Raw genomic sequence first — 13042 nt, 5'->3', positions numbered from 1 at the left:
GTGATTCATACTTTCTGTTGGGAAATTCAGTGTCAAAACCCAGTTCTGTGTCACTGACTGCAATTGCCAGGTGCAAAGCCAAGTATTGGGTACTGGGTTTGTAGGACAAGAATTGAGACAACCACCAGATTAGACCTCAGACTCATTAGCTTCTTCCAGGTTAGAGAGGGTGATAAAAGAATTAAACTATAAAATACATGTAATCCAAAATTAGAAGTCAAAGCGTTTCATACATACCTCCTGGCAGGGCTGGTCTGTCTTTCTTATCATTACTTAAAATCCTGGCCACAGGATGGTCACTGTCCATGCCTAAGGAATCACAGTATATGACAAAAGTCTTTGTCTCTTTTTTTTTGTCTTTTTTTTTTTTTAATAGCAATTTCTCTAGCTAGCGGATCAGATTCCTTTCAGGAACACAAATACATACCTTTCATGATGTAAATAACCAGAGAGTACTAATGCCAGTGTCAAATGTTCAAGTATGGCAGACTCATGAGAACCCAAGGAGGGTGTAATTGGTGCTTAGCTACATTTCTCCTGCAAGCTTTAATAATGTTTTTGCCGTGCTGGTTGTTTTCCCTTGAATGTGGTAGAGGGGAATGGCAGGTAGTTATTTTCACTATTTTCTGTTTCTATGGAAACCCAGTGTTTGCAGTACCAACCTTACTGTAAGCTGTGTAATCCTCCCCTATGGCTTCGAGCCAACGTGGAAACTTAATAATTCATGAGCATTAAGCCCAAATTTGCTGGGAAGCAAACTGCGTTGCTTGGAGCCGTTTTCTCAGGGCCAGATTCATTTCCCTCACAGATTTGGCATTCTATTCTCCAAGATGTCTTTATAAAATACACTCTGTAAACCGAAGCAGTGTACTTTTCTTCGCTTGTTTTCGAAACTGAGGTTACTGCAGATCTTCTGGATAAGGCAGCTTGTGAAAAAAACCCTTTCTGCCTCCCTCCTGCTTTAAAAGAAAGAAAGAAGAAGAAATTGGGGAGAACCAAGCACACACCAGGAGCTCTTGCCTGAAAGGAAGATTCTAAATGGTCCATGAATCCTCGATCAGAGGATGCACAAGCTGAAAGCTCAGCAGAGGTGATCTTTGTTTCTCGGGGGTTCAGGAGTGACCCCTGTTGATGATGGATCGCTCAAACCCCGCTGTACCATGGGATCTGGTACTGCACCACTGGATTACACTTGATACTTCACAGACACAGTATCGTTCTGTACATAGGCTTTGACTCACTCTTACACTGAGAACTAAGAACTGAAGACTCATTCTGCAGAGCATTGAGATTTTATTGGTAGGTCAGTCTTACAGCAGCTGGAAGGACAGAGTTTTTCCAAGAGAATGAGCAAAAATTAGCAACTCTGAAAGGTGAACATGAGTAACAGAAAATAAAGTTGGAAAGCTTCTTACAGAGGATACTCCTAAACTGCAAACAAAGTGTTTAATATCTCAAGACTTCTGCCTTTTGAAGTACAATGGCAACGTGTAGGTGTGTTCTGAAGTATTTTCACAAAAAGGGAACTCTGTTAAAAGTATTTGTGATCTTTCCACAAAGCAGGATTCACAAGGGGCTTCAAAACTCTTATGAAGAGCCAGAATTGTTTACTGGTTGATCATTACTTTACTTTTCCATTTCTTCATGTACTTACATAGGTGCCATGAACAGTCATACAACGACAGAAACCTTTTCTCTTACTGCTTAAATCATCTTTCAAGAGGAAAACCAGCCCGGTGGTGTTATGGCAGTGGGAAATGACTGAAATGTCGAGTGACACACATGCTTTCTTCCTGAATATGACACCATCTGGTTGAAATAAAAGTTCAGAAGTCCTGACATGAAACTAGTTTCCTTTTTAGAAAGTTTTTACAGGGTGTTCTCAAAAGCATCAGGTACGATGCTGTCCCATAGCAAACCAGTTGGTTCACTGAGCATAGTAATGCTTTTGCAGTTGACAAACATGAGAAACATTTTGACAAATCTGGCAAACGGAATGAAAATAAAATTCTGTGTTTTCCCTAATCTTATGTAGATTTGTACAAGCAAATATGAGAAGCCTTGTATTATTGTTAACTGTGTAGCATGATGTGGCACCACTGGTAATCCAGGGCAATACAGACAGAGTTTTTCCTCTGTGACCACATAGGCAATTGGGGAGCAGTAATTGCTGTCCTGAAAAACTAGCTCATGCTGCAGCACTGGGGCTATAAAATTCTGCTGTGCTTGTTTGCTGTGCTTCCTCTCTGATACAGAGAACAGTTTCCCAAGTTAAATCCTGTAAACATTAGCTTGTGGAAACCATGAGGTTCAGAAATTATAGTTGAAGTCTTTCACCATCTCCCCTTTCCATACCTCTCCCTGAATCCCAGGAATCTTTTTCATAGTGTTTCTCTGCTAACCTAGGAATGTTTAAAAATAAGTACTTTTTTTTTTTCCAGATTTAAGAAAATATGTTGGTCATATCCTGGTAATTCCTAACATAATTCCATTCACTTAGTCAATATATTGGCCTTGAGAAGCTTATATCCATGGTGGTAGAAAGAATGCAGTATCTTATGGCACTGATGAAATACACTGCCTGAAACGTGGTGTGCACAGCAAGACTGCACTATTCTGAAGGCAAATGTTGGCAAGGTTTCTGTTGTCATAGAGAATGACTAGCTCATCGTGAGGTCTGTCCTGGGTGACCTGGGCTAGCATAGATTTATTCTCATGATTTATCTGGGAGGAAAAATGGTGCTTTTACAGTACCATTTTGAAATGCTGATGATGCTCATATGCCAACTCAAATTTTATTCTAAAATTGTCAGGTATAGGAGTCTTCATTAAAAGAAGAGACAAGAAGAGAATTTTTGCTTTTGTGAGAAATTAAATAATACCCTACTTAGCACAGTTTCTTAAGTGTTAGGACTGAATGTGATGAAAGGAGGTGAGCTGTGCTGGTCAGGCAGCTCGTTGCACGTAGTTTATGGCTGCAAGCTTGACATGATAGTAAAAGAGTGAGAAAACATAGGGAGATGCCCAGAGAGGGAGTGGGTGCCCCGTCCCTGGGGGTGTTCAAGGCCAGGTTGAATGGGGCCCTGGGCAACCCTGTGTAGCTCCAGGCCTGGAGGTTGGTGTCCCTGCCTGTGGCAGGGGGGTTGGAGCTCTGTGATCCTTGGGGTCCCTTCCAACCCAGCAGCAGAACCCGGAGCTGGCATGCAGTCCTGAATTAATAGCTTAATGTCATTCAGTTCTTACTGGTTGCCAGACCATTCTGTGTTTCTATGATTCTATGCTGAGAGAAGATCAGAGACTAAAATATAAGTTATTATATGACCTTCTCTGCTCCTATATGGACCTTTTCACTCACTGATACATACGTTATGAGACCAATATATATATTTTTTTTAAAAAAACCTTTATTTTAGAAGGGATAAGACAAATGCTAGCTTCTGAAAACCTAGTTAAACACAGCTTTTGAGAAAGGATGAAGAGCTTTGTAAAAATGTTGGAGTTTTTCAGTGTCCTCCCAGTTGTTCTCTGGAAATAAGCGCCGAAGAAAATTAAGAAAAATGAAGGAGCAGATTTGTACCTTTTACTTCTTAGTGCCATACTGGAACAGAGAAGATGCAGGAGACATTTGTTTCTGGGAGAAATGGGCACTGAACCATAGTTTAGAGCTCAGTAATGGTGCAAAATGTGAGGTTCTGCTTAAGGGGATTGAGGCCCCAACGTGTCTCTGTCTCTGCTTCAGAAAACTGATCTCATACATTGTTAAATAATATTTTTTTAAGATTTGGTTCCTTTATCATTGGTTTCCAACACAGAAAATGAGTAGCAGCCTCTCTACAAAGGACCAGTGCTCTGGCACCATGCATCTATTAATGCTGTACTTAGGTTTGTAAGGTGATACATGGGACTTTTGCCTCTCAACCCCACACGATTGAAACCTGTCAGGGAGTTAATCCAAGGAAACACACCAGTCTGTTCCAAGCCCTTTGCCAGGCCTTTTGTTGTCACCTTAGCATGCTATGTGGTAAAAGCCCTCCAACAAACCAGCCTCCACAACAAAACCTCTTCCCAAAGGCATAATGCCCCTCCTGCTCATTCAACAGCAAATTTTGTCCCTGCTTGCCCCTTCCTTCGTGCTGAAAATGTAATGTCCCAAAGCACTGACTGCTTCCTTCCTTTTTGCAGAAACAGATGCCAGTTCAGTATGGTCCTGCTTTTCAGACTCTTTAAAGGAAGCCAAGAAGTGAGACACTATCCTGCTTTCATTCTTTCTTCCTTTCAAGTACAAGAAGCCATTTGACTTTGCTTATCAGAGCAATGTTTCTTATATTTGAGTAGCTTTAGCAATTGCTAATCATGCGAGTGATGGTAAAAGCTGACTTATTGCTACACAAGAGGTAGTTTCACTATGATGAGTTAGCACAGGAGGAGATCTTGCAGTAGAGAGTAATTGAAGGTTGCTTATAGCATGTAGGAGCAAGAGAAATAAACAAGCTTTTGTTTAAAATACCGCTGCTGGTGTGGCACGTCTTAGTTTGGAGCTCAAGAAGGTAAAACTATTAATTCTTTTCTCTGTTTTGGTGCATTTCTTACATTTCTTATACCTGATTTTATGCAAGAGAACTGGTTTTGGTGATATTTTTTTAATAGTTTCAGAATAGCTGTTTTATTTATTTTTCATGTTTGTGGTTTGAGCAAGCAGTCAGATTGCATCAAATACTCAGTGCCTCCCCATACTTAATTTCCACCACTCATTTGGCAATTGTAACTTCTGAGTTTTTTCATTTTCCTTATGATGGATTTGTGAGTTTGGTTTTTTAACAGAGTACTGTGTTTGTGGTTTCTTTAAGCATTTATTGCATAATCAGTGACAATAAAAATAATGCTTAATGCAAACACAGGGCATTACTTCCATGTGGAGTTTACTCGGATTTCATGTTTTGGTCTTAACAAACTGGACTCTAACATTGTTTAGATTTTGTGTGTGCTCTTGTCTTTGTGCAAGATAAGCTTGAGGAACAGACACAGTGAATACTGAACTCCTTCAAAAGAAGTAGCTCCAGAAAATAAGAAATTGCCTGAATTCCTCTTAAGTTTCTTGTCCCTAAATGTGTGTGTGTCTGTCTAAAGAAGGAGCTATAATGATAGTTGAGGACAGCTGGTTTCCTTTGACATAGAAATAAATTTGCAGCTATAAAATAGGAGTATCTAGCTAGTTGATGGGTCAGATTCAAGTCCTATTCATACACTCCTAGAATCTCCTGAGTTGGAAGGGACCCATAAGGATCATGAAGTCCAACTCGTGGCTCCACACAGGGCCATCCAAGTCAGAGCGTGGGACTGAGTGCATCGATTGAGCCTGAACTCAGTCAAGCTGGGTGCTGTGACCATTTCCATGAGGAGCCAGGATATATCAACATTATGAGCACTAGTGAGACCTTAGTGGAATATTTAGACTAGTTTCTGTAAGTTCTTCTTGAGCAGTAATACCAAAGATGAGAGAAGCTGTGGGCTGAGAATCAAAACTGTATGTTTAGGAGAAATGTGGAAGAAAGGAAAGGTGGCAGAACTTGAGGTGCCTTAGTCTTCTAAGATGGCCTGTTAGCACTGCTGTCTTTTTGTTCTCCTTGTCCTATTGGTGGATGTCCCATGTTTCACAGTTCTCAATTGCTCTGTTACCTCAAAGTCCCCTTAATCATATAGTGACACAGACTCAAGGAAGGACTGTAATTCAAAGGAAGGAATTTAAAGTTTGTTCCTGAAGTAGTGTTGGAATAAGGAAACAGTTGTTGACTAGGCAGGTGAAAAGATGGTGGTCTGCTTTGTTTCTTGAAAAAGCACTGGAATATGGGAACAGGAACCAGATTCTCTTTGTGGCTGTGATGAAGAGGATGAATTGCAAATTTTAAAATATTTTCATTTGTTAATGGTGTAAAACCTTGCTATCAAATGAGCCTCCAGAACCTCTCTCTTTGGATGTTTTGGAAGCAGACTAAGCAATACAACTTGTTGTAATGAATCAGGTATAAATAGACTATCTTGGCTCAAAGACCTGACAGTCCCTTCCCTGCCAATGCCAGAGGGACAGGATTCTGTGGCATACGGTGTTGTATTCAATTTCAGGTAGGAAAATGAAATGCTCCTTAGTGCTGAAGTAAGTTTTCAAAGAAGATCTTCAGAACTTACTGGAGATTTAAAATATAATATGTAACATTATCAAGATTATTTGAGGTAAAAGCCATTACAACATTTCTTAAACTTCAGTTTAATGAGTTTTTATTCTTAAGTTCTTATGCTGGACAATCCTATCTATGTATATGCATTGGTATGATACATATATACATAATAAATTACTGTAAAGTCCCATCTCTAATAGTTATTCTTTACATGGCTAGAGAGAATTTTTTAAGCATGACAGCCCAAATACTTTTCTGGGTTTGTTCTATCCAAGAATATTAAACTCCAAGATATTGCTACTGGTTTTGAGCTTCACCTTGGTGCAAGCTGATAGTACCTATCGGCAGAATACAACTGTATACTTTCTTTTCTGTTGTTTCTCTAATTACCCAGTACTGGACATTGTTGAAGAGAGGATAGTAGGGTAATATGGACCTTTCATATAGTGGCCCATTGTTATGATTTTCTATCTTTGATCTCGACTCAGTTTCCCTGTAGACCAGCATCTTCTGCTCCTATAATATTTGATAGTGGTATAGGCCTTGTGTATTTTTATCTCAGAATTTGAAAATACTCTTAGTCAGCAGTGCATTTTCAAATTTCTCTTTTCTCTTCCTGCAAATAACTCCTCACCTTGCAGAAGAGCTTGGTGCTCTACTAGTGGTTTGGTTTCCCTTCAGAACATCGGTCAGTCTCTGAATTAATAGAGCCAGCCTTGATCTGACCACGGCCATGAAAGTGAAGGTATTCCAGGAGTTTATTGTGTAGGGTATAATAAGTTCTAGAGATTTGCAATCAAATATGAGTGAGCTCTGATATGCTTTGATATTGGAAGGACACCTTCACCTGCAGATGGGATATATATTGCTCGGAATCTTCTGCTCATTGTGTTGTTTCCTCCTGATCCTAGGCTGCATTTGTTAGCTTTGTGTTCATCTGTTGTACCCATTTGGGAGCCAAATTGCTCTCCCAGCAGCTGAAGTGAAAGGGTGGTTTACCAGAGATCTGGTTTGTGTACTATGGATCTATTGTATGCTCTTATCCTTAAAAACAGGACACGGTTAATACGCAGAGGGTACAGTAATTATCTTTCATTGTACTGTAGAGGGTGTTGACAAATTTACATGTAACAAATAAACTGCAATCATTTAATTATCATGGTCTCAAGCTCAGTTTTAAAGAGGAATGATGGTTACTTTATGAACATAACTTTGGTAACTCTGTAGGTCATGACAGTTTTTTGTTTTCTTTAAGGAATTTTGGTTTGTGGAAGGTGATATGTTTTACAAATTACACTTGTAACAGAAACTAAATGTCTGTTTCTTCCTAATCTTTCTCAATGAAAGACTGTACAATTAAACTGATTCAAGGATTAAAATCAAATCTCCTTAAATGGTGTTTTTGAAGGCATTGGAAATACTGATGTTCATTGCCATGGCTTGGGAAGAACGTGACTATGAGTTGGTCTCTCTTTAAATCACCACATATTTTTAATGATCCAAAGTGTGATTCCTGTTTGGAAATTGATAGTTACAAGTTAGTCATTTAGGCTTTATTCCCTTTATTAGCCTGAGCTTACTGGTGGGCATCCCTGCAACCTGTGCGGCCTGCTCCCCTTCTGAAACACATTGAGTAGGGAGGGCTGAACGCCAGCCACTGTAACTGCTGCTAAGCTGGCACCTATTTCAGTTGTGTTTCTGTTTGGAGTTCTGCAGTGCAGTGGCTTAGGTAGAGCTGGGGGGCCTGCATGTGCTCCTGCAGAAACAGGTCCTGCTGGAGGGCCCTGTGCTTTGCTGCAGCAGAGGGTGAGGTGAACAGCTGGGAGCAGCAATGCTTTCACCATCCTGCTTGAATTGCTGGCTACTTTTTTTTTCCAGTCTTAATCAGGTACTGGTAAAATAATGGGCAGAAGACTAAGTTAGTGATAAAGGTTAAGAAAGCAATTAATGTGTTTTTATTGAAAATAGGTCTTATTTTTAAAATTCTACTTGGGTTTTTTTGTGATTTGTGTACTAGGTAGAGGGGTAAACGGGAAGACAACATTGCAATGTAACCATTCCTGCAGTGTACTGAAGTTGTACTACTGTACTGGACTGAACTCAATGCATCATAAGATTCTTACTGAAAGATTATATTATAGCATATCATTAAAGCATTTGTTAAAACATTCTTAACTGAGTAATCGATACCTCTGAAAGCAGTTGTGGGTAAAGAATCATCAAACATCTGTTTCTTGTGGGTTTCTTTGGGGCATGTTAGCCTGTGTCTCTGAGGTTATAAGCACCTGCTGCAAATTAATTAAAATGAATGCTGAATGGGGTTGTGGGATACCTGGAGGTTAGGTCAGTAGTAATAGGGAGAGTGAAACAGCCAGAAAGCATGATCTGGATTACTCAGCAAGAAAACCGTAAGCAAATGAACATCCAAAGGTGTATAACAAGGTATGCTGACAGAATTAGGGACTATTCCAACAAAAGCAACAATTCTGAAAATATATCAGTATTTATAACGGGCAGGTTGCTTCAGATGAACTCACAGTGTAATGCTGTAGTCAAAAGGCTAATATGTGATATTTGATAAATTACAGGGTTAGTAGGGACTCGATTTCATATGTGTGAAGTACACATAGGGGTGTATTTGTGTTTATGGTGTGGGTGGTACCAGTACTAGACCGTTACAAACTTACATTTTTAGAGCTGTTTGGGAAAAGTGTTGAAAAATTGCACTATGGGAAAGTTCTGTAAAACAATTCCAGCACTTCTTGCATCTCCTAACAGTGCTACATTGCTTACTTGTTTGGAGAGACATTTGATTGCATGAGATAATTAGTGACTGCTATCACTACCCTGTAAGAAATCAGCTGTTCTAAAGGAGGTCTTTAACACACAGAAGAAAGTGTGACAAAAAGCAGTGGCTAAGCACTGGAGTCAGATGTTTCCAAGCTGGTGTTAACCCATGCTTTTTAACAGTCGGGGTGATGTCTGGGGGAGCAGGCTACCAGAGGAAATGCTGTGTACTCTATGTTTTCCTATTATTTCAGGCCACCGAGAGTGGATAATAAGCTGGAAAATGTGTTTTAGTCAAATAAAGGTTACTGGACTGGGTACAATCATACAGGATAAAATTGAAAAGGTCTGTGATATAATGGAAAGGTAGCTAGGAGATTTAATTATGTTTTCTTGCTTTATATCTGTGAAGCTGTAGGATGAAAATTCTAGTCAATACATAGCGTGTTGTTGCACATCTAGTAAATAAATTACTCCTGCTCATATAATCTATTTGGGTACTTAAATTCTCTGACTGCCTTAAGAAATAATATCAATGTCCATGGCTTACCATCCGTAGTAAGGATTGTGTATTTTGCAGGCTGGCAATACACGCTGATTTGGCTCATAAAAGGACTGTTTAATTTGATTGATAATCAGATCCATCAATTGAATCTTAATGTGTTTGAATTAGTATATTGTGTCTATAAATAGCATCTGTTGAAGGAGATTGCTTAATTGGCATTCTTGTTACGTGTAGTTTTGAGTGGATTTTAATTAATTCCATTTTACCAAAGGCAGTGTATGCCTCAGCAAGTGTGCCTTGGCCTTTGCCTGAAGTACTTGTAATGTGTTCAAACCCTGTGTTTCATATAGTCACATTATTTAATATTACTGCATCATGAATATGCATCAGCATGATGTTTTCAAGTGCAGAGTCCTTGCTATGGAACGTTGTCTATATTCTTCCATGTAATTTCACTCTGCCCTTGTGAGGCCCCAGCTGGAGTCCTGTGTCCAGAGCTGGGACCCCAGTACAAGAAACATGTAGAACTGTTGGAGAGGGTTCAGAGGAGCCACAGAGATGCTCAGAGGGCTGGAGCAGCTACCCTATGGAGAGAGGCTGGGGGAGCTGGGCTGGTTCAGCCTGGAGAAGAGAAGGCTGTGGGGGGACCTCATTGCAGCCTTCCAGTCCCTGAAGGGAGCAGAGAAACAGGAGGGGAACCAGCTTGTTAAAAGGGTAGACAATGGCAGAACAAGGGGGATGGATTAATGCTAAAGGAAGGAAGGTTTAAATTAGATATTGGGGGTAAGTTTTTTACAGAGAGAGTGGTGAGGGGCTGGAACAGGGTTGGTTGCCCTGCCTGTGGCAGGGGGTTGGAACTCTGTGATCCTTGGGGTCCCTTCCAACCCAGGCCATTCTATGATTCAATGATTCTGACTCACTCAGATCAGTGAGTACTGTTGCACATGCTTGAGGAATTAAATTTTAATACTTTGCGTTTAAAAACAAAAATACCCAAACCAAACCAAAACCCAAAAAAACCCAAACCATGTGTCTACCTGTATTTTGATGTTGAAGTGTGTATGTGAAACTCTTACTTACTTTTTTAATCTTGTTTGCTTTTTAGTGAGAGGTTTATGGTGCGGCTAAACAAGAATGGAGGCCCCAGGAATCCGGAGAAGATAGATCGAATGTGTGCGCTTTTCACAGTACGTGTCTCTTCTATATCTTCTTCCCTTACAGTAGTGTGATGGTAGATGCAATCACCCTGAGGGGGGGGAACCCCCACATGCTTCCTTTTCAATATATTCAGTAAACCAGAAGCTGTTTCTAAGTTTTGTTGTGGTTATAGCTAAACATTAGCATAAGAAAATGGAAGTATTTCTAAATTATTTTTATGGCTAAGTAAAATATTCTGACATATTTCCTTTTAAGTGCATTTGTTTCTGCTTGCAGTTTGGAATTCTGAATATTTTGATGGCTCGTTCTGTGTACTTAGCCAAGCAGGGCACAGGAAAAAGCTTCATTGGCCTGAATGTAAAGCAGGACACTTTTTTTTCCTGAATCAAAGCTGGAAATGCAGCAAAGTGCACACAGAAACACAACAAATTCTCTAAACAGATTTTTGTCATGCCCCACTTGAGTCTGTGTAGCAGCCCCAGGTTGGTGCCGCAGCAGCGCAGTGTGTGTGAGGGAACAGGAGGAGGAGGCTGTGCTGCAGAAGCAGCAGCCGAGCTGAGCTGCAGAGCTGTGGTTGCAATAAAGGGAACGCTGACCTGCTGAGTTTCTACAGCAGGTCTGTGTGAGTAGCTACCCTGTCCTGACCAACTGTACCAGCAGTCAGTCTTTAACCATCTGTGCCAGAAAGACAGGGTAATACCCGTCTGTGGCTCCCACCGGATGATACCTCAGTTGGGAGTGAAGCAGCTGGCTGAGATTGACTTCCTTTTAGTTCTCCAGACTCAGTCTCACCTAACTGCCCTCTTGTTTCAGCTTTTTGGTTATGCCAAAAAAAAGTAGTTTTCAGACTTTACTATCCATTCTGCACTGGTCTGAACTTCTTTTAAAAATTGCCTCAGAATCATGTGTCAAACCATGATGTTATCTGTCAACTCTTCTCAGGAAGAATATGGAAATCTAGAGACACTGAAACTTAACAGCTCATCACAGAGTAACCGTAAGGAATTTCAGATCCCAAGTGTGATAAACACCTTCCATCGTGACTCACCTATAGCTAGTGCACATGCTAGAGCTTTTTTGACAGAAGTATTTATATCTCTAGTGAAGAAAATAAGATGGCAGACAGCTTTGGTATGAGCTTTAGTTCTGGCAGTGAAACCCTCCAAGGACAAGCAGGTCTGGACCCTAAAATAGGCAGGGATCCCAGCACCGTTCCCTTTTCTCCTTTGAGAAGATGGCAGGATTTCTCCTCTTAAGGAACAGGGCATGTCTAGGCAAATGTAAGAATGCTCAGTTCTGCCTCCATCTGGATATGAGATGCAGATCAATCCAAAAATAGCACTGACATTGATGCTGACAGCAGCAGCAGGTCTGGTTTTGGTACCTTCAGTGAAGTGCTACCAGCTCATTAAATGTCAGAAGAGGTAACAGTGTCTTTGTGTGGTTTCAAAGCTGCAAACAGAAAATTACATGCTATGGCCAGAGGCACAACATAGCTCCAGAAGAGACCTGCTGCACATTACAAGTGGGGCCAGCTCTGGGTGTTACAGACGTGCCCCTACATTGTACCTCTCCTTCCCAAGCTATCTTTCTACTTAACTGTACCAAATACCAAAGCTGCCTCAGTGCCAGCTTTCAGAGATGCTTAGATTTGTTGGTTTTCACACCCTCTGGAATGCTTACTCTACATAACAGCAATTATGGTCATTGCAGAAAATCTGTGCAAAAAAAAAAAGCAGATATCTGATGCAATATTTTCCATCAACGTGTTCAAAGAACTTTCTCAAGTATGTAGCAAAGGAGCAACAGATAATAGCCTTTTGAATGACTGTTTATCTGTAATGGTTCTATCTTACCATAATGTCTTAATTATGAAAAAAAAATCCACAATAAGGTATTCTATGATTTTCAGTCTGTCCCAAGTTTGTTGGCCTTGCTGTTAAATCTGGTTAGTTCTTGCTGCCCCCTCCCCCCACAGTATCTTTCTATAACTCTCTTTTCCCCCAGAGGCAAGCAGCCCCACATCACAGATAACTCAAGGTATCCCTGCCTTTCCCTGCTATCTCTGTTGCTGCTAGGGGTTCAGCTGTCTCCTTGTGCAACATATCAAAATCACTTAGGTTTTGGTTTTGAATCTGCTGTCATATCACACCAAAGGTGAGAAGCTGCTTCCTCTGAAGATTAAAGCTCACTCAAGCAAGCCTCAGCCTATACACACTTCAGAAACATCCCTGTGTCTGAACTAAAGCCTCACTGCACAGTGTAAGCTTGTTAATTTTATGAAATACCTTCATCTCTGTGGCCAGTGAGGTTTAAACTAATTACTGACAGTCAGGTATCCTTGGATTCCACAGTTCTGGGTGTCTTGGGGGTTTAACATACAATTAGACCTTTATAGAAACCCAGCACTAAAAAGAAC

The 13042-nt window shown here is 40.5% G+C and overlaps 1 protein-coding gene across 1 annotated transcript in view; it reads left to right on the top strand.

Moving 5' to 3' along the window:
* DOCK3 (dedicator of cytokinesis 3) overlaps window positions 1–13042 on the top strand; it is a gene marked incomplete at its 5' end in the record, with an annotated part of 199231 nt that overhangs the window by 94778 nt on the left and 91411 nt on the right. Inside the window, one exon of the mRNA XM_084269630.1 lies at window positions 10571–10652. Within this exon, the coding sequence (XP_084125756.1) occupies window positions 10571–10652 (82 nt within the window). The remainder of the gene's footprint in view (window positions 1–10570; window positions 10653–13042) is intronic.

The sequence above is a fragment of the Gallinula chloropus genome (genome assembly GCF_964237585.1).
Source record: "Gallinula chloropus genome assembly, chromosome: 12".
Lineage (NCBI taxonomy): Eukaryota > Metazoa > Chordata > Aves > Gruiformes > Rallidae > Gallinula > Gallinula chloropus.
This window is presented reverse-complemented; position numbering and strand designations above follow the sequence as displayed.